This window comes from Mustela nivalis (genome assembly GCF_964662115.1).
Source record: "Mustela nivalis genome assembly, chromosome: 16".
Taxonomy (NCBI): Eukaryota; Metazoa; Chordata; class Mammalia; order Carnivora; family Mustelidae; genus Mustela; species Mustela nivalis.
In genome coordinates this window covers 2,913,290-2,934,598 of record NC_139035.1, presented here as the reverse complement: position 1 = coordinate 2,934,598, position 21,309 = coordinate 2,913,290, and the positions used below count along the sequence as shown (strand labels likewise).

General features: G+C 43.2%; 1 protein-coding gene across 5 annotated transcripts in view; it reads right to left on the bottom strand.

Annotated features, from left to right (window-relative positions):
* MROH9 (maestro heat like repeat family member 9) overlaps nt 1-21,309 on the bottom strand; it is an 84,179-nt gene that overhangs the window by 12,324 nt on the left and 50,546 nt on the right. For all 5 annotated transcript variants that reach the window (XM_082702678.1, XM_082702680.1, XM_082702681.1 and 2 more), the window contains 7 exons: nt 19,860-20,014; nt 17,399-17,564; nt 16,109-16,251; nt 15,059-15,196; nt 13,269-13,389; nt 5,193-5,334; nt 2,399-2,571 (listed from right to left, as the gene is read on the bottom strand). In XM_082702678.1, coding sequence (XP_082558804.1) covers nt 2,399-2,571; nt 5,193-5,334; nt 13,269-13,389; nt 15,059-15,196; nt 16,109-16,251; nt 17,399-17,564; nt 19,860-20,014 — 1,038 coding nt within the window. The remainder of the gene's footprint in view (nt 1-2,398; nt 2,572-5,192; nt 5,335-13,268; nt 13,390-15,058; nt 15,197-16,108; nt 16,252-17,398; nt 17,565-19,859; nt 20,015-21,309) is intronic.

The window sequence follows — 21,309 nt, the reverse complement described above, 5'->3', positions numbered from 1 at the left end:
GTCAAGAATCAGTCTGAGAAACTCCCATGTGGAATCTTCTTCTGGAGATAGATTGGTCAGATGGATTGGATCAGCTGTCCCATCATTAATCCTATAGTCAAACTCTCTCCCTTCTTGGGTTTACCTCTTCAGCGCTGGGGTAGTCTTCTCCTAGAACCTGAGGGCGTCTTCTCCTAGAACCTGAGGGCAGCCTCCTCTAAGATTGTGTAAGACGCCCCCACATGTTTCTCGCATGCATTTCTTACATCCGTCCATTTGGCCAATCTCTTACCAGAGTGACTGTCTTTTTGGTTCCAGTCTATTTCAAGTAATATGCCCCATCTCTGGCCCCAGAACCAAGGTGTCTTTGCCACTTTCATCTTTCCCACTGCACATGATGGCCTGGGGATACCCAAACCTCTCTGTGCCAGAGAAACAGCCCCACTAAGGATGAGAATATTCCTGAACTGCTTCTATTGTAGAATCGTAATGTTTTGATGAAGTGAATCTCATCATATATCTATGTCTTCCTCAACCAGACGACCGCCGGCGGTGGGCCAGTATCTGCCATTGGCCCTTCCCCGAACTATGGGTGGTCATCACTTCACCTGCCCAGTACTGTCCTGACTTAATTCTTTCATTCTTTCTTCTATTTTGTTCAAAGACTTGTGATAACTCTGAGGATCCAACAGCACATGTGGGTAAATTCTCAAATTAGCAAAGCCGCCATTTTTGTTTATGTAGGTTGCTCAATAATTGTGGTCTTGACAAGTGTTCACCAACTCTGTCGTCTCTCCCTCTGGGAACATGGGCTGGGGCCTTTTAGAATGTTCTCGCCATCAGCTTTGGTGTGGAGCTTGGAGTGCAGGTGCTGTGTGGAGCTGCTGCCCTAGGGAGGCAAGGCCTTGTGTCCTGCCTGGGGGAAGTGGCCATGGGAGCCTGGGGGCTGCATGCTTATCATTGTTGTTCTTTAAATATGGAGAAACACAGTATCATAGTTTCATTGATATCCTAATATTTTTCAAATATTCAAACGCTAAGGAATGACTTAAGGTCAATTGATATTTGGTAATTTTCTCTTCTCTCTGATTTTGCTTCTTTTCATTTGGTGTGGTATGATTGTTTATTTAGTTTAGTTTTGTTTTATTTTCCCTCCAAGTGATTTCATTTTGAAATCTTTTTTACATGGACATTCCAACTACTTATTTAGCTGTGTGAACTTGGCCAAATATTTGCTTCTCTTTGCTTCCTTTTCCTTGTATGTACACTGGATAATAGTAATAGTTGTTTAGAGAATTATATGAGTCAGTACATGTAGAACCCTTAGAATAGTGACTGGTACTTAGTAAATGCTCAATAAACCCAGCCACTATTATTATTACTATTATTACCCTTATTTATTTTGAAAATAATTCTTGTCATTAAATGACTTCTAAAGCTTAATAACAAGCTTTATTCAATGAAATCTGAATAATTAAGAGCTTAGAAATTTTTGGAAAATAATTTTCTATGAAATAATTCTCCAATTCACAAATGACTTATTATAGAAGTCTTTAAAAATAAATATTCTCTATGGCATTCCAAAGTGTCTTTGCTTATTAAAATATGTTACTGTCATCCAACTTTTCTGGAATACATTTACCATACAAAACAAGAGTTTTCAAAATGCATAACTTCTTGATGAAAGACCTTTTATTTATTTTTTTAAAAGATGTTATTTATTTATCAGAGAGAGAGAGAGTGAGCACAAGCAGGGCGAGAGGCAGGCAGAGGAGAAGCAGGCTCCTCTCTGAGCAAGGAGCCTGAAACCAGACTGGGTAAAACAAGCCCAGGATCATGACCTGAGCTGAAGGCAGATGCTTAACCCACTGAGCCACCCAGGCATCCTGATGAAATACCCTTTAGTTAGAGTTTTATATGATAATAACAAACACTGGGGGCATTAACATGTCATCTCTAATGCCCATAACACACCTGCCCCTCTCTCTATTTTATAGATGGGGAGACCAGAGCATAAGGAACTGAATAACCTGCTTAAGATTTCCCAGCTGGGAGGAGCCAGACTAGGGATTTGAACGCAGGCAGTCCAGAGCTAGGCTTAGCCGAGATATAGCCCCTAAGCTACATACATTTCCTCTTTCCTCCAAAGACAGAGGATGCTCTTTGATTCTCCTTTCTTATGGACAAATTTTCCAGGTTCTCATAGTGTAGTTATATATATGTATATAGGTATATAACTATATATACATAGACGGTACTTATTTGACTAATATTGTCATCTCTGGAGAAAAAATGGTAGTTCGGTACAAAATGACTATCTTCTGTTGATTTCTTCTGAAATGTAATAGCATTGCCTCAGCTGGGGCTTCCGCTTAACTATAAAACTTAGTGATTTCACATATCGAACTGTGTAACTCACGTGATCCATCAGAGGACAGTAGCTGGAAGCAATTCTAGTACACAGAGAGGAGTAGGTCACCTTGTCCAGTCTGATTAGAAGTCTTCGAAGGGTGATTAAGGCTCGAATTATAACAGTTTTGTCTTTTGAAAGGAAGGCATCCAAGACGGACACCAACAAGCTGCAGACATTTTCTATCTGTATGTAAGAGAGGAAATGGTTGGATTTCGGAACTAGAAGGAGACGAGACATAGCATTCGGCACACACACGTCTGGGCCTGGGCCGCGTGCCGTCGTGTGCTGGGCTTGCCTCCCAACATGCAGTTGTCACATTGTCAAAACTTCTGTGAGCGGATTGTTCAAACAGACTCTCAAGTCTAGAGAACGAACCGATGGTTGCCAGAGGCGAGGGAGGTGGTGGGTGGGTGGGGGAACCGGGGACGGGGATTAAGAGTTGCTTAGGATCAGAAAGGACGAATACCCAACTTTTGTAGCAACATGGATGGGACTGGAAGAGATTATGCTGAGTGAAATAAGTCAAGCAGAGAGAGTAAGTGATCATATGGTTTCACTTATTTGTGGAGCATAACAAATAGCATGGAGGACAAGGGGAGTTAGAGAGGAGAAGGGAGTTGGGGGAAATTGGAAGGGGAGGTGAACCATGAGAGACTATGGACTCTGAAAAACAATCTGAGGGGTTTGAAGGGGCAGGAGGGTGGGAGGTCGGGGTACCAGGTGGTGGGTATTACAGAGGGCACGGATTGCATGGAGCACTGGGTGTGGTGAAAAAATAATGAATACTGTTTTTTCTGAAAATAAATAAATTAATTAAAAAAATCAAAAATAAATAAATAAATAAATAAATAAATAAATGAAGTTGGAAAAAAAAAAAAAGAGTCGCTTACAATGAACACCTAGTAAAGTCCAGAATCGTTGAATCAGCGCACGGTCCCTCAGAAAGGAGTGGAACACTGCATGGTAACTACACTGAAGTTACAATTAAAAAGTCACTATTAAAAAATAAGTTTTGGAAAACTAGGAAGAAATAAACCCGAGGTAATAAATACTCAAAACCCATCACTTCCTATTTCTTTTGCTTCTCTGGACTCGTACATGCCGTCGAGGCTACTCACAGGTATTGTATCTCTCTTGGGGGAATATTAAATAATGACGCACTACTGGGCATCTCTCCCCGGTTCTGTGTTTAATGGTGTCCCGCTGATAGCTCGAAATAGCCATGGTGAGGGTACCCCAGAGCAACAGTATTGTTTCCGGAGCGCTGGCGGTGAAGCATTCGCCAGCACAGCCTCAGCAGGGTGACCTCTAAACCAGGTGCTGGTGACTCACGTGGGCACGAGAGCCCCTGAGCGGCTGGGGCGGGTTATGAGACTCCATGGCCGATCCGAGACGACAGAACAGAAAGTAAGGAAAAAGGCAAAAGGGAGACACCAAAGGAGAGAAGCAAAGACGGGAAAGAGAAGAAGCAAAAGAAATAAAGAAATACGATTTGCCAAAATAATAGCCAGAGGCCTTGTGTTTGGCTGAAAAGCTGTCTTTACCAAGAGAGAGTACGTGACCTCAGCCCAGCTCACGCTCCACTGTTTCTCTCTTACTGTCCTTGACAACCTTGACCCAGAGTCTTCCTTGCAGTAACGAAAAACATCGGGAAGAGTGCCTAGACAAGGCAATGAGTAACTCGGATACTACAAGAATGTACACTGACTTCTGTGACTTATTTAAAGCAAACTGATCACCGCTCATTTCATTCTAAATGCAAAATGGGTGCCCAACAGACAGGCTTTGAGCGTTCAGAGACAATGTTGAATAGGTCAACAAAGGTTTATTATTAAACTAATTAAATCAACAATGATTTACAGAATCAGCATAATCCCATTATGCAAGGTGCTTTGGGATGGGTGGAACAAGTGGTGAGGCTCCGGGAGGCACTTGTGATACAACAATACTGGGTGTTGCACGTAAGTGTTGAGTCACTCCGTTGTGCACCTGAAGCTGATGACACTGTTTGCTCACTGGAATTTAAATAAAAACTTTAAAAAAAGAATTTATAAGAGCATCACAAAACATGCTTTGATCTTCCTGGAAGGCAAGAAGTATTCACGCGACTCAGCAAGAAAGAGTGTAAGACTGTGGCTCTCAAGTTTAAGTGATTACGACCCCCTGGAGGACGTTCAGAAGCACAGCTTGGCCCCACTTCCATGACTTCTGAGTCCACAGCTCTGGGGCAGGCCCGACAATTTATATTTATACCAGTTTCTGGGAGGGGCTGATACTGCTGGTTCAAGCAGCACAGACAGAGAACTCCTGGTGTAAAGTATCGTGTAAGCAAGGGCTCACGGTGGGTGTGGCTCTGAGAAGGATGCACCTGCCAGGTCCGAATATTCAGCAGAATTCGACTTGAGTTGAGAAGCAGACAAAAGTGAACTTGTACGGCTAAGGACGCGTGTGCTGAGCGGAAGAAGCAGCTCGAGGGAGTGCTCTGGGATCAGAGCCAGTGTGGTGGCAGGTGTGTAGGTTGGAGGGGAAATGAACTTCTGTGTGTGTGGCTTAGACTCCAAGAGTTTGTGTAGGACAATGTTGGTCCATTCCAAGGGCCGCAAATGGTTTTCCAGGAAAAATAGAAACAGGGTGATTAAGCTCCTGAGTCTACTTGCCACACTGCTCCCATTCAACCCAGGCTTTGAAATTGTGTGAGTCTACAGAAACGGAGACAGAGCAGTGTGTGATCAGGAAGGGTCCTGAGCAGTGGGAAGCCCTCGACAGCCATGGCGGTGGCGTTCACAGACCACACACTCACGTGCCTCATTGATCACTGGCGCCATGCTGGCGATTTTCTGAAGGCTCAGCTTGCTAACCGCGGGGTTGGCGTCATTAACCCAGTTTCTGAAGAGAACCAAAAACTCTTCTGGGAATGGGTCCTTGAAGAAATTATTCAGGATCTGAAAGAAAACAGTCGGTACATTCATAAGTAGAGTAAAGGCTAATTCATGTTTTCTGCGTCAGTGATCAAAATGGAGATATTCTCAGTAAAATGGAAGCACAAGTTTCCCTAAAACTCCAGATACTTCCACATATCCCCACACATATTTCTGTGTTCATAGTCTCTGTGTTCTCTGGAAGCAGAAGGAAGCAGTCATAGTAGGAAACACATGCCTATATATTTTTGTACGTATCTACAGTTGACCCTTGAACAACACAGGTTTGAACTGTGTGGGTCAGATACAGGTTTTTTACTGCACAATGTTGTGAATGTATTCCTCTTCTTCATGATTTTTTAAAACAACATTGTCTTTTCTCTAGCTTCCTTCATTGTAAGAATACGGTATGTAATGCATACAGCGTACAGAATGTGTGTTGATTGTGTTATTAGTAGTTTGTGTTATTAGCAGTTAGGTTTTTGGGGAGTCAAAAGTTGTATGTGGATTTTGGATGGTATGGTATGGGGTTCAGCATCCCAAGTCCCATGTTGTTAAGAGTTAAATATATGCATTACATTTTTTTTTCTCTCCATTGCTGACAACTTAGTGACTCAATTTAAATTACCTCCATGTCCCAGATTATAGTTGGGTAGGAGAGTTCCTTGACAGTGAATGTTTATGTGTACTAGGAGGCTGTGCCTACTATGGGCCAGACATTATGCTAGTAAGTGGGAACACAGTAGTGAGCAAAACAGTCTCCATCCATGACCTTGTGGGGCTTATAGACTAGCAAGAGAGACTGATACTGTATAATAATTTTATACTATTTATACTATTATATAAATATATAATAGTATAGAATATATATATATACACACACACACTATTTATACTATTCTAATGAAAACAGAGTTGCTAATTGTGATCAGTACCAGGAAGAAAAGCTATAAGGTACCATGAAAACATCTAAAGCAGAACTGAATTTGGACTGTGAAGTTGTAGACTGCGTTATAATGAAAAGATGTTTAGATTTGGACTTGAAAGCAGAGTTGACATTATCTAGATAAATTGTTTAGAGAAGATCTCCCCCAGGAGGGTAAGCCATGTGCAGAGGCGCTGTGGTAGATGAGCAGGGTGTGTTTGAACACTAGAAGGAAGGCCAGAGTTATAGGATGGGAAGCGATGAGAAGATTGGAGGGTAGTGAGGCTGGCGGACAGGCAGGGCAGGAGACTCAGGTTGCAGAGGCTAGGTTATGGAGTTTTAGTCTTAAACAGGTAATACTCAAAACGAAGATGTGATTACCATGAAATTTTATGCATCTAGTAGCCAAAATATACACATTTTTAAATATCTTAGAAACACAAATGACAGTTTAGTAAAAGAAGGTCAGGATTTTAAAATATTATTAAGACAGGTCAAGTACACAGAATAATAGAGAACAAGAGAGCCAACAGTGAGAGGGAAGGGCAGATATAGATTCTTCTCAATTTCCAAACAACTTTCACAAAAATTAACTATCAGATCCAAAAAATCAGTAACTTCCCTAAAGCAAATCATTTAAAAAGCACCTTTAAAAAATCATGATGTCTATAATAAAAGAAGAAACCAAGAAGAAAGTTTAAGTGGGAAAAAAGCCTATAAGCACTTGAAAATTTAAGAGAACTCTCCTCTGTTTTGTGGGTCAAAATTATAAACCAGCGAGGAAATCGAACATACAACAAAGATTACTACAAAAACAAGAAAACAACAAAAATAAAATGTTTCCCTGTGGTTGGAAGGAAAGGCCCAGGAAATCGAACATACAACAAAGATTACTACAAAAACAAGAAAACAACAAAAATAAAATGTTTCCCTGTGGTTGGAAGGAAAGGCCCAACTTCACGTTGCTTAAAAATATGTTAAAAACGAATGAATTATTTATTTCCTGAAATTATGAGACATGAAATATCACAAGAAATGAGATTGAGCTAGAGAAAATTAGTGTAAGAAGATAATAAAGGTAGAAGCAGAGGTTATGGAACTGGGAAACAGCAAAACAGTGGAATTAGTCAATCTAATCCTTGTGCTAGAAAAAAAAGCATTCAAATAAACCAATGTGACCAATATAATATAAAAAGTAAACATAAAATGAGAAGTGAGAAAAAGGGTGTGAAATAGATTAAAACCTTCACAGGATATTGGCTATTTGGGGCAGCTTTTCTATATTAAAGGCTTTGTCCCAGTCATGAGGCAAAGAAAATTAGGTAATTGAAATCGATTAGGAACAATGGAAGACTGATGGCTATTGATGTGTTATTTCCAAATGTTATCAAGGTTAGCTCTTTCTGAGTGATCACACACCAAAACAGAAAGGCATATTTTCTATTTACAACTAGTAACTAATCTGTGGGTGATAATTTGGTACTATGTGAATATTCTCCTACAATCTTTCACTTAAAAGTTTTAAAATTCATTGGTAATTTTTTTATTTAGTTATCACACTGGGGCTTGCAAAGTGGCAATTTTCCACGTCTAGCGTTCCGTCTACATTTACTGGCTGGCATCCGTCTCTCTGTCTCTCTCTCCTAGCATTCCAGGTTTGAGTCTCACCAAGGACTCAAGCATTTAAATTTTCTTCCCAACATATTAAAATTATTTGCAGTTACTCCTTCTTTTGATGTTAAATTTGGCCAGTAGGAGCCCTTTCAAGTTGACTTTTGTGTCCTTTTGACATGATGTATCTATCTTGGAACACTTCTTTGCTTGTAGAAAAACTAGATATCCCAGGCTTATCTTATATTTTTCTTGCCCCTGAAATCAACCATTTCTTCAAGGAGACAAGGTTCCTTTTAGTGAATAATGATATTTGGTGACCATTAGAACTGTGTACTAGAATGTACACATTGTTATTGGAATATCATGTCTTCTTGGCCTTTACTTGAAACTAAGAGTTCTTCTTCTTCTTCTTCTTTTTTTTTTTCTTAAAGTCATGGGTTTATTTTGACAATGTTGATGTATTCAATTCAAATCTAACATAACAGGGCGCCTGGGTGGCTCAGTGGGTTAATCCACTGCCTTCGGCTCAGGTCATGATCTCAGGGTCCTGGGATCGAGGCCCACATCGGGCTCTCTGCTCAGCAGGGGGCCTGCTTCCCTCTCTCTCTCTCTGCCTGCCTCTCTGACTACTTGTGATTTCTCTCTGTCAAATAAATAAATAAAATCTTTTAAAAAAATCTAACATAACAGAATTTATGTTAACTTTTTTTTTTTTTTAAGATTTTATTTATTCAACAGAGAGAAATCACAAGTAGGAGAGGTAGTCAGAGAGGCAGGCAGAGAGAGAGGAAGGGAAGCAGGCCCCCTGCTGAGCAGAGAGCCCGATGTGGGCCTCGATCCCAGGACCCTGAGATCATGACCTGAGCCGAAGGCAGCAGCTTAACCCACTGGGCCACCCAGGCGCCCCGAGTTTATGTTAACTTTTAATGGTTTTATGTTTGCTTCATCTTTTTCTTACCTGGAAAAACTCTGTGCCAATAGTGTTAATATATTTATTTGCTTATTTGCTTTCTGCTGTGTGAATGCATACCATAGTCTTAAAATTATATCACCACCTTACAATATTCATAAAACTTCCAAGTAAAAGTCAGTATTTTTTTTATAGATTGTTTTTTGTCCTTAGGATATATCTCACAAAGGATGTATATAGTCAAAGCTCTATGTTTATAAGTTACTTGATATCCTTTGCAAATGTGTGTGTGTGTGTGTGTGTGTATTTGAGGGAGAGAGAGACAGAGAATCATACAGTTCACTGGGAAAAATTCTAAGATCATAGTAGGTAAACAGGCAAAGGAGAGATCAGATTATTCACACAATGGAACTTTAAAGGCTAAGGCAAAACACATAATACATAAAAATAATTTGACCAGAGATAACAATATGTTATTTTTATTTTTCACACATCAGGATCTTATACCTAGAAAACCCAAGGCATTAACCAAAATATTATTATATATAATAAAGTAGCTGAACTTAAGATAATGCAGTTCAACTAATTTTCCTGAATATCCAACAATAATGAGCTTGAAATTGGAATGAAAAAGCCATATCTGGGAAAACAGTATGGAGGTTCCTCAAAAAATTAAAAATAAAAATACCCTATGACCCAATAATTCCGCTACTGGGCATTTACCCACAGAAAACAAAAACACGAATTCATTTTTTAAATTTAAACTCAATGAATTAACATATAATGTATTATTAGTTCCAGCGGTAGAGATCAGTGATTCATCAGTCTTATATAGTACCCAATGCTCATGATATCACATGTCTTCCTTCATGCCCATCACCCTGTTCCCCATCCCTCTTGCCCCTCCCCTCCAGTAACCCTCAGTTTGTCTCCTGAGATTAAGAGTCTTATGGTTTATCTCCCTCTCTGATTTTGTCTAGTTTTATTTTTTCCTCTCTTAAATTTCACATATGAGTGAGATCATGTAAGAGGCGCTCTCTGATTCACTTATTTCACTCAGCATAATACCCTTCGGTTCCATCCATATCTTTGTAAATGGCAAGATTTCATTTCTTTTGATGGCTGCATAGTATTCCATTGTATTTATGTACCACATCTTCTTTATCCAGTCATCTGTCGATGGACATCTGGGCTCCTTCCGTAGTTTGGCTATTGTGGACATTGCTGCTATAGACATTGGGGTGCAGGTGCCCCTTGGGATCACTACACTTGTATCTTTAGGGTAAATCCTTAGTAGTGCAGTTGCTGGGTCAGAGGGAAGCTCTAGTTTCAACTCTTTGAGGAACCTCCATACTGGTTTCCAGGGTGGCTGCACCAGCTTGCATTCCCACCAACAGTCCATGTACCCCTCTATATAGCAGCATTATTTACAAGGGCCGAGTTAAGGAAGTAGCCCAAGTGCCCATGCAGAGATGAAAAGGTAAACAAGATGTGATGTGTATAAATAGAGGACTATTACTCAGCCATAAATAGATGAGATCTTGCCACCTGCAACAACATGAATGGACTTAGAGGGTCTAATGCCCAGTGAAATAAGTCAGAGGAGAAAGACAAATACCGTATTTTCACTCATATGTAAAATCTAAAAACAAAACAAAACAAAACAAAACAAAACAGACAAAAAGCAGAATCAGATTCCTAAATGCAGAAAACTGATGGTTGTCAGAAAGAAGAGGAGTAGAGGGTTGGGCAAAACGGATGAAGGAGAGTGAGTGATCCAGGCTTCCGGTTATGGAATGAGCAAGTCATGAGAATAAAGGCACAGCAGTGGGAATACAGGCAAGGGTATTGTCAGAGTGTGGCATGGTGACAGATGGTGGCTACGCGCGTGAGCACATTGTAATGTGGAGAGTTGTCGAATCAGCATGCTGTACACCTAAAACTACTATAATATTATGTGACGGCTATCTCAAGATCCAAAACAAACACCAAAATCTATACCCCAAATCATATTTAATAAAGATAAATTCAAGAGCCAAAAATGGCCACATTTGCACTAACAATTTAAAATAATATAAACTACTTAATAATTCCAAAATTAATATATAAGATTTATATGAATATGACAAAATATTGAATTAAAAAAAGAAGCAAAATTATAAAAATACCAAATATTCCCAAGAAGCTCATAGCTTTAATTTAACTGCAATCATAGTTTTAGTGAAAGTTTTTTTTCTTTTAAACCTGGCAAAATTATTTTAATGTGTGACCTGAAAGATAAATACATAGGAAAGACTAAAGACATTTTGAAGGCAGTTGACAGAAAGTTGCTTTTCAAGACATTAAAATTTAATTGCAAGCTTCCCTAATTCCAGTGTGATCCTTGCACAGCAATGAGAAAATGAATGGACCTTAACAGTGTCACCCAGAGCAGACCCTAATGTGTTTGTCTGTTGTATGTCTATGAAATTAATAATGGAATTCATAAAGGTAGTGGCACCAGTGGAGTGAATTTAAGGTTTATTAATTACATGATGCTGGGATAAGAAGTTAATTATTTAGGGAAAACTTTAGTTTTAGTGAAAGACTATGGTGTACCTCGTAGAACACTGTATAAACATGGGAAACAACATTGCATGTAAAAATTTACATAAAAATGTATAAAGTGAACAAATTATATATGAGTATTTATCAACTCTTTGGCCATAGTAGATTTTTTAATGCTTAATTTTTATGAAAGAAATCATATTCTATAAGCAAAAATAAAAGGCAAACAACCAACTAGGTACTGATTCTCGATAATCAAATGCATAACACATTTAATATCCTTCACAAAATTCTGTGGATGTGTGTGAGAGAGAGACAGAGAACCATAGAATTCATTGAGAAGAACACTAAGACTGTCATAAGCAAAAGGGCACAGAAGAGATGGGGTTGTTCAGATTATGGAAATTTAATTTATGAATAGTTATGTTTTTGAAATGTTCAACCTCTCTAAAATTTTAAAAATTGAGGACAAATCAAATCCCCCACAAGACATCACCTTTACATCTCAACTTGGAAAGCTCATCAAGAGTGGCAAGAGTGCTGTGGGGTAAGCGAACCACATGGGGAGCGCTGGTTGACCCTGCTTGCTGGAAATCAGTCTGGCCATAAAAATCCTTACTCTTGAGAATGTTTATACTCCTTAGTTCTTCTTTCAGATTCATGGAATCTACTAGAAGGAAGTAATCTAAAATCCTGGAAGGAAGACGACTTAGGCACGAAGATGTAAACTCTCATTACTTATGTCGGTAGAAAATTAGAAATAATATATAAATAAATGGTATGTTAAATACTGCTGGCCAATGAGACTAAGCTAAGGTAAAACACACAGATCGTGTGCTCAGAACAACTAAAGGCCAAGTGACGTCATGGTGAGGCCACTCGTCATTGCTTGGTTCCTAGAAGGACGGGTTTACCACTCTCCAAAAGGAGTAAGCACCACATTCATGGTGAGAGAGGCCATTAGGGCTCATTAAACATCATCTGTCACATTAATAATGCTCATATAAATCTCATGTTGTTTATAAATTTCTTTTGAAGATGTGATTTTGTGGGAGCAATCATGTATGTCATATTTAGGTCTACTTAATGTCTGAACATACTTAAAAGGGTGTCACAATGAAAATAATGAGTCACATAATCAAAATAATGAGAGATTCAAATGGATTAAAGCAAGTTTGGCAGCATTAGTGATTTTCTAGTGGAATGTTCAGTTAAACGGACTATGTATCTTTCTGGAAACTTTAGAAGTAGGTAGTGTCGTGTATGGGTATGTCTTTTACAGTTTATTACCTGTTTTGCTGACTATGATGCTTGAAATTATGTCAGATTTTTGAGACTCTTTGGCATGACACCTTTGGTTAGTGCCTTATTATGTATTACCTCTATGGAAAAATTAATAGTTGACTCAGAGAATTTCAACGTATAGAACTTTCTACATGCCTTTTCTAAGCAAAAGGACTTTCTCAATTTGCTCAACTCTAGTATAGCATTACAATATATGGTGTAATAGTAATATAAATAATATATTCTATAGTTTCATTTTACTTAGTTATTTGGACCATTTCTTTTTCTTCCCCCTTAGACAGTCTGAAGTATCATTCAGATCTCAGGTATTATCTACTATCTTTAAGTAAACTTTGAGTGTACTTTAAATATTCCTTGGTCTACTGTATTTTTAGTTTATAAAAAATTTTATTATGTTCCTTTAGCCAGCATATAGCACTTCACTAGTTTTTGATGTATTTTAACAAGCCTCTAGAGATGTGTGAACTGGTACTACAGAAACAGTTAGTGTTTGTGCAAATCCACATTTCCGAAAGACATGACAAAAGTTATCTGTCGTTGTCTTAACTCTGGGTAAGAGTTAATATTCAGAGCGGGAGATAAAAAGATTGGAGGGTCGACTTAAGTTTGGATAAGGGATGGGAACCTGGCTGTTGGCAGTCATCTGACGAGACTTACTTCAGTGAGGAATATCGCTGTGATGATACTGTCTTCTGACCGTCTAGGATCCTCCACTGAGAGCTTGTAGAGGTAATGCAAGGTCTCTGGAAACTGTGGGAAGTTGTATTCACTGAGAGCTCTGTCATAGAGAGTAAGGCACCGAGTTAGCAACGAGAGGAGAGGCTTCCTGCATCAGCCATGGCTAATGGGAGGAAGAGAGAAGCATTATTCTCACATTTTATACCTCCCAGATGAAAAAGAAAGATGTTTTCTAATATCTCCTAATCCATGGACCCCATCCTGAATTCTACACAGACTCCAGGGAATTACAGACGGCTGGATCACGGACAGTGTCTCATTCATTAACATCACTCCTCTTTCCCGTCTCTCCCCCGCTGAGCCCCGCAGCGGAGGGTCCTGCACCACGACAGGCTCCTGCCTGACCGAAAGGACAAAAAATAGTGAAAAATAAATGTCTTGGCAATCCAGGATGGCGGAATAGGTCACCGTCAAGGTTTTAGACCAAGTCTTTCCTTTGAATGATGTAATGAAGAAGACAGTCTGGGGCTACCCTGCTTTCCTCGGGAGAAGCGGTGGGTCCTGATTCACAAAAGCCCTTCTGGGCAGTGGCCAGGCTCACAGTTGTCCTGACACGCCGGCCTGGAACAGATGTGGCAGGACCGTGAAAGTGGATGTGACGGGTTTCACTTCAGGACTCCAGGTTGGCATTTTAAACCAGTGCTTCTTGATCTTTAATAAATATACAAATTACCCAGGAATCTTGCTAAAGTGCAGATTTTGATTCATTGGGAATGGAGTGGGCCACGAGATTCTTTTCTGCCTTCTATCTTAAACTTCAAGGGGGTGCTGTTGCTGCTGGGCTGAGGACCACACTTTAAGGAAGAAGATCCAAAGATACTAAGGATATTGTGACACTTAACTAGTGGCCGCATATGTTCTGGGAATCTGTGTGTAAATAAAATGCCACTTGAAACACATGAAGGACCCAGAGACCACACAGACTGTACTTTCTGGGTTGGTAATAACTTTAAATGGTCTATTATCTTGTCAAGTCTTGATTCTTTTTTTAAAAGACTTTATTTATTTGACAGAGAGAGAGAGAGAGAGAGGGAGAGATCACAAGTAGACAGAGCAGCAGGCAGAGGGAGAGGGAGAAGCAGGCTCCCCGCTGAGCAGAGAGCCTGATGTGGGGCTCGATCCATGACCCTGAGGTCATGTCCTGAGCCAAAGGCAGACTCTTAACTGACTGAGCCACCCAGGTGCCCCCAAGTCTTGATTCTTGATCAGAAAATCTGATCCTTGTAATCAGAAACTTGCTATTCAGTAACTAGGGGGAAAAACCCACCACCTTTTCTATTACAAGAAAAATAAAAGTTCTCCTTCATTGTACTTTCCAAATTTGTTCATCTCATTGAGAACAGATTTTTACTGAACCCCTTTACAGTGGGAGCACATCTATGACGGTCTGATGCCTACGAAGCTGGGATCCGCTAACAGCAGAGGAAGAGAAAAGGCACATTTACCTCTAGTTCTCCATAGCTGAGAGGGAACCTACTCTTTGGAGAGAGGATAACGGGATGTGTGTATCATCAAGTGGGAGAACCGGAAAGAGAAACTATACCAATAAGTAATAAGCCCCTAAAATAAGGGAATAAGTAGAAATCAGGGCAACTGAGATCGTTGGGGGGAGGGGAGGTTGGAGTGGATACTGTGCTCACACGTGGCTTAGCCCGAGAGAGCTGGAGAAGCGGGTAGAGCCCCAGCGCCTGGCCGAGCCCCTTTCTTACTTGGCGACGAGGTAGACCCCGTAGTGGTGGGAGGGCGCGTGGCTGAACCGGCTCCAGCAGTTCTTCCTCTTCAGGGCAGCGTCCACCTGCTGCAGCCCGGAGCAGGTCAGCAGCACCCTCAGGGCGTCCTGGGCGTAGCTAAGGCCCCAAAGAAGAGAGTCACCGCTTGACAGTGGCCTTCATGGAACCAAGTACATGTGACCCGCCCTGGCATTGCGCCCGGGCAGGACGCTGGCTTTGGGAAGGGGCGTGCGTCCAAGGAAAACAGCGTTCCCTGCCGTCCTCTTCCCTGACCGACAGCACACCGGGCTTGGGGTTCGACTGAACCGGCGGCCTGTGGGATCCTGGGGGAGGGGGTTACTAGCGCGACGGCTCCGAACGATGGGACAACGTGCGCGAAGCGCGAATAGGTCGGTTCTCCGCCGGGGACCGCGCGGTGCGCCCGCCGCGAGCCAGAGACCGGCTTAAATATCTGAACGCGGCAGGTCGTGCTCTGGGCTCTGTCCGGTGCCGAAGCGCGCCCCTGGCCAGGGCAAGTGCCCGGCGGCGGCTGCGGACGTCCCCCGAGGGCGGCGGAGCTAAGGGGGTGTCTCGGGGGGAGGGAAGCGCTGGTCTCGCGGATGGGACAGGACCGTCGCCGTCCCGGCGCCAGCCGCGAAGCCACTGCCCAGCTCACAGGGCACGTCGGCGCGCGCTATTTAGTCCCGCGGCCGGTCCGGGGAGGTCAGACTTGGCTGCAGAGCGAGCACCGCGGCCGCGGCTCCCGGGCTTCTGCGGCTGCCCCCGCCCGCCGGACCCCCGCAGCTGCCCCGCTCGCCCCGCAGCAGCCCCGCCCGCCGGACCCCCGCAGCAGCCCCATGCTCTGCACTCGCTGGGGAGGGCCCGGCGAGCCCCTGGGACGGGGGGATTCTGACGGCATCGGCCCTTCGGGGGAAAGACTAGCAAGGGAGAACCCTGCCCGGCGAGGAGCCCCCGTGGACCCGAGGGACCGCGGAGAGGCCGCAGCCGCAGCTTCTTCCCGCCGCGTGGGGATGCGCGACCGGAGCTCACAGCGTCCTGTTCCCGGTCACCAGCCGCAGGTCCCTGCTGTAGCAGAGCTGGAGCATGAGGGCCATCAGCAGCTGCGGGAACACCTGCGCCACCGCCTTCCTGTAGGAGCCGACGGGCAGCAGCGTGCACAGGGCCTGCGAGGCCTGAGGGGAGAACAAGAGTCGAGGACGGAGCGTCCCGCGCCCACGCGGCGGCCGCAGCCAGGCGGGAGGACGCACGGACCCGCGCCCCCCGAGGAAGCCCGCGCGTGTCCCTCATCCTGCAGCGGCCGCGAGGCCCCTTCGGAGCCAGGAGCGGAGCCCGTGTTCCGGGAGCTCCCGAAGCGCGTCCGCGACCGCTCGGCCGCCAAAGCGGCGGGAAGCGAGTGGTTCCCAGGGACGACAGCATCGCAGGGTCCCTTCCTCGTCGGCCGTGCGGGAGGGGCCTCCCGGTGCCCCAGGTCCGCCCGTGCTTGAACCGCCAGGCGGTGAGACAGGCCGAGGCGGGCCGGGCCACCGACGGTCATTTGGCCAACGAACCCCCGCGACGGCGTCGGCCGCGTCCGAAACCACCCGCCACCGTCCGGGGAGCACCGCCCGCTCCACTCCCACCGCGTCCGTCCGGGGAGCACCGCCCGCTCCACTCCCGCCGCGTCCGTCCGGGGGGCACCGCCCGCTCCACTCCCACCGCGTCCCGCAAGACGCGAACTTCTCCCGCCAGGGCCGATTTTACTCGGGAGACGTGAACGCGGGACCCAGACGGCATCAGGCCTGCATATGCCCGGAAAGTCTGTGCGGGCTGCGGGTGGCGTTGCTCTGACGCGCGCTCCGACCTCCGACCTCCGTCTCTGCGCCCTCTGCGCCCTTCCCTCCGCTGGGTGTCCCCGTGCCAGGCCAGTGCTCACCACTGTGGAGCTTCTGTCCTCCTGTCTGTCTAGAAATCATCTGCCTGGGCATTTGCAGGGATCACGCCTTCATGCTCTGACGGGGCGGAGCAGCCTCCCCTGACCGACCCCCCGAAGCCCACCCTGTCCCTTTCTTTTCCCCGCATCCCCTGATGTCTCTTCTCAGCTAAATATCATCTGACACACGACACACTTTTTTGTTCATTGCCTATGTTTTACCAGAATGTAAGCTTCCTGATCAGGATGTGGCATATAGTAGGCACTCAATAAGTGCATGTTGGATGGATGAATGAATGAATGAATGAAACCAGGACAGCGTCCCTGAGTACGACGGAGCCCGTGGGCAGACCGGGATTTTCATGCTCAGGGAAAAACCAGGACGAAGCAGCCGTCCTGGCGTCACTTACCGCTACAGGCATCATATTAGTGGTATCAAGAGAGAACCGCCGTCTTTCCTTGAGGCTATCCTGCATTTCTCCAGGCTTGCCTTTCAGGATCAGCAAGATGGTCTTCAGCACGTGAGGGGCCACGCTCGACTCGGAACCTGCCGCGTGCCACATCAGGATCAACGTGCTGCAAACACAGCCCCGCCCCGCCCCCACCACCGTGAGAATCAGGCTGTCCATTTCCTGCGTAATACTGCGTCACGAATCAGGAAAAGTTTGGGGTTTACATGTTTTATAGCAGAGAAATTGCAGACAAGTCGAAACCAGATGGATATGCTCATTTCCAAATGATCCCATTTAATCTCTTGTCCTTGAAAACACAGGAAAGATTTCAGTGAGATACTAACAGAAAACACAGTCTGCAGGTTCACTTCCTAGCACACCTAAATGTCTGTCCAGGTCAATGCCAAGAACTGATAAGCTTTCTCCATTCCATGCTCTGGTTCCCTCACCTTGTGATCCTGTTTATGCAGGAATAATGGAATATTTAAAAACTGGTATAAAAATACAAATTAATATAAATAAACATATCTACTTTTAAAAACCAAATAAACAGAAATACTAAGCAAAAAAACCCTATATAAATTTAAAAATTAGAAAAGGGAATTATTTTATTTTATTTTTTAAAAATTTTATTTATTTGACAGAGAGGCAGGCAGAGAGAGAGAGAAGCAGGCTCCCCGCTGAGCAGACAGCCCGATGTGGAGCTCGATCCCAGGACCCTGGGATCATGACCTGAGCCAAAGGCAGAGGCTTCAACCCACTGAGCCACCCAGGTGCCCCAGAAAAGGAAACTTAAATTGAGCTCAGAGGAGTGGGCCCTTTTGTGAAATGTCACACATTTAATTAGTGACACAGGTGTCACGCACTAGAACCCTGGCTTCTCAACTTCCAGTCCCCTAGGTCCTTTCTACATACCTGGCCATTCAAGATTACTTTTTATTATTGCTTATCTTAAAAACTGCTACACATCTCTGTGTGGGCATATTCCTGATCCCTTATCAATTCATGCTGGGCTCTGAACCTCATTTTATCATCTCCCTGCATTTAGGTTCCTAATGAAGAGAAGGAGGCCTGGTCCTACAGAGCACAGACATACCAGCTTTTTAGAACCCATTATTCCACTGATCCTGCCTTCTGGGCTCAGCTTTAGAACTTTGCTTAGAACCACATGGACATCGAGTCTCATATGCCCCGTATCATTCCCTTGCCTCTAGATCATACCTTCCAGGTGACCAGACATTCTCTCTTTTTCTCTGATTTAGCTCAGCTCCAAATCCTAGTCCTTTCTACCTCAAGCCTCACGTACTAGTGCACAAGATCTGCTGGTGACCATTTTAATCAAATTCACCTAACTCTAATTATGCTTTCTCTCTGTACCTCATTTCTTATTGTTCGTATGGAGTCACCGGCAACTTTTATCAATGTTGGGTTATTCCTTCTCAACAAAATGTTTGAAGGCTGGTAATATATTGCATACAGTGGCTTCTTACTTCCTGAATGAGAAGACACTGAGTCTTACGAAGATTTTTAATTTCCAGACGTCTTCTCAGCAGTAATATACTTTGTAGTTATGAGCCTCCCAAATAAATATAGATTTCAGTTGGGGGTGGGGGGAAGTCAGTCGTATAATTGGTTTAGCATTTTGTGGACTTTGATGCCCTTTCATGGATGTTAACTCATCTAACCCATAAAATTGCTGTATAGATAAAGAATTTTTCTCATCTCACAGATGAATTGAGGATCAAGGAGTTTAGAAATTTATGTGGCTAGGAAGGAATTCAGACCCATTTGTTTCGAAGCCTGAATCCGTTCCATAATGTAACTTCCTGCCTTCTGTATGGTTAGTAGTAAAGAAGTATTACTTTCCTTCTCAAGGTGCAGATGTTAGGAATGAGGTGATGTCATTTACTACTCTCTTCTGCTGTGAGTGAGGCTCATACTGTCCCACTGGCCCGCACTGTAGTGATCCTCAATCACGAATTTCAGATAAATAGCTAAGGTACAGCTACTTTTAATGTTTCATTACTTCTTTGGTGGGTGGAAGTACCTTACATCTGTTCATCATAAACGAGGGGGAAAAAAGCCCTATAAATGTAATCACTTGTGGAGAAAAACCCATCATCACTGGGAGGAGAGGTTGGTTCCTATGGGTTAGGCAGCAGAACACAATTTAAAGTCTCAGATAAACAGTGACAATGACCATTTGTTGATGGTGTTGACCATGGGTAGGTATTGTATGAGAATAGGAACAAAGCCCATGATCCTTTTTACATTTTATGGTCATTGTAGGCGAAGCAAAAACAGACATTCTTTTTCAAAAAAAAAAAAAAAAGAAGAAGAAGCCAGGCCTGACTTGCCAGCTCTGTCGGATTCTGGAGGCTATGAACAAACCCCCGTAGAAGGGGTGAGGGAGACTTACTTGTCTGCTGGGACTGGGTAATCCATCAGTTGGAAGACAACCTTCTTCGGTGAGGTGCGTGTTAACAGGGTGACGACCCGCAGCATTGTGTGCTTCATGACGTGAGAAGGATTCTCACACAACTGCTTATAGATGGTGTCCACAATCTTAGACACCTGGAAAAGCAATTCAATAGGTCAGCACGCGCCTCTTTTTCCATGGCCACCTCTAAAGCGAGGCATTTCTTGGATGTAAGAATTCAGTCCTTCTCAGAATGGCCAAGACAGCAATTAATGCACAAATAAGCACTAGAGAGAAGCATATTTATGTGTGTGACTACACAGTGTAAAACATTTATTGGGATGAGAAATAGGCCGATGCATTTATTGATAGTGGGAAATACCCATTTTTTAAAGTTTATTTGGGGAAAGGTAGACTTCCTTATTTAAGATATATAAGCTCAGTAAAGAAAACATGTATAAAAAATAACATGGAGTTTCCTCAAAAGGTTGAAAATAGAGCTGCCCTACGACCCAGCAATCGCACTACTGGGTATTTACCCTAAAGATACAAATGTAGTGATCTGAAGGGGCATGTGCACCCGAATGTTTATAGCAGCAATGTCCGCAATAGCCAAACTATGGAAAGAGCCTAGACGTCCACCCACAGATGAATGGATAAAGAAGATGTGGTATATATACACAATGGAATACTATGCAGCCATCAAAAGAAATGAAATCTTGCCATTTGCAACAACATGAATGGAACTAGAGGGTATTATGCTGAGCGAAATAAGTCAATCAGAGAAAGACAATTATCATTTGATCTCCCTGATATGAGGAATTGAGAGGCAGGGCGTGGGGTTTGGGAGGTAGGGAAGGAAAAAATGAAACAAGATGGGATTGGGAGGGAGATAAACCATAAGAGACACTTAATCTCACAAAACAACCTGAGGGTTGCTGGGGATAGGGGAGTATGGAGAAGGTGGTTGGGTTATGGACATTGGGGAAGGTATGTAATATGGTGAGCGCTGTGAAGTATATAAGCCTGACGATTCACAGACCTGTACCCTTGGGGCAAATAATACATCATATGTTAACAAAAATAATTTAAAACACCCCCAAAGCAAAAATAAACAGAAAAAGAAAACATGTATAATTCAAATCCTTTAAGAAGGAAGTCAAAATAACAGAACAGAATAACAATGGAACTGTATACTTCAGAAAACCTTTCTGACAATTAAAGAAGACATGAATTTATATAGGGAATGGATGAACTGTGTGTTCAAAGAATGGCCCAGAATGGTAAACACTGAGTCACATAATGCTGCAAATTCTATTCATAGGCCCTACATCGGTTTTATTTTTTCCCCTTTTTATTAATTCTTGAAGAAGGAGATTACGAGCTAGACCTGAAATTTGTCTCAAATTAATGGCTGTTTATTCAACATCAGATCTGACCCAACAAGATA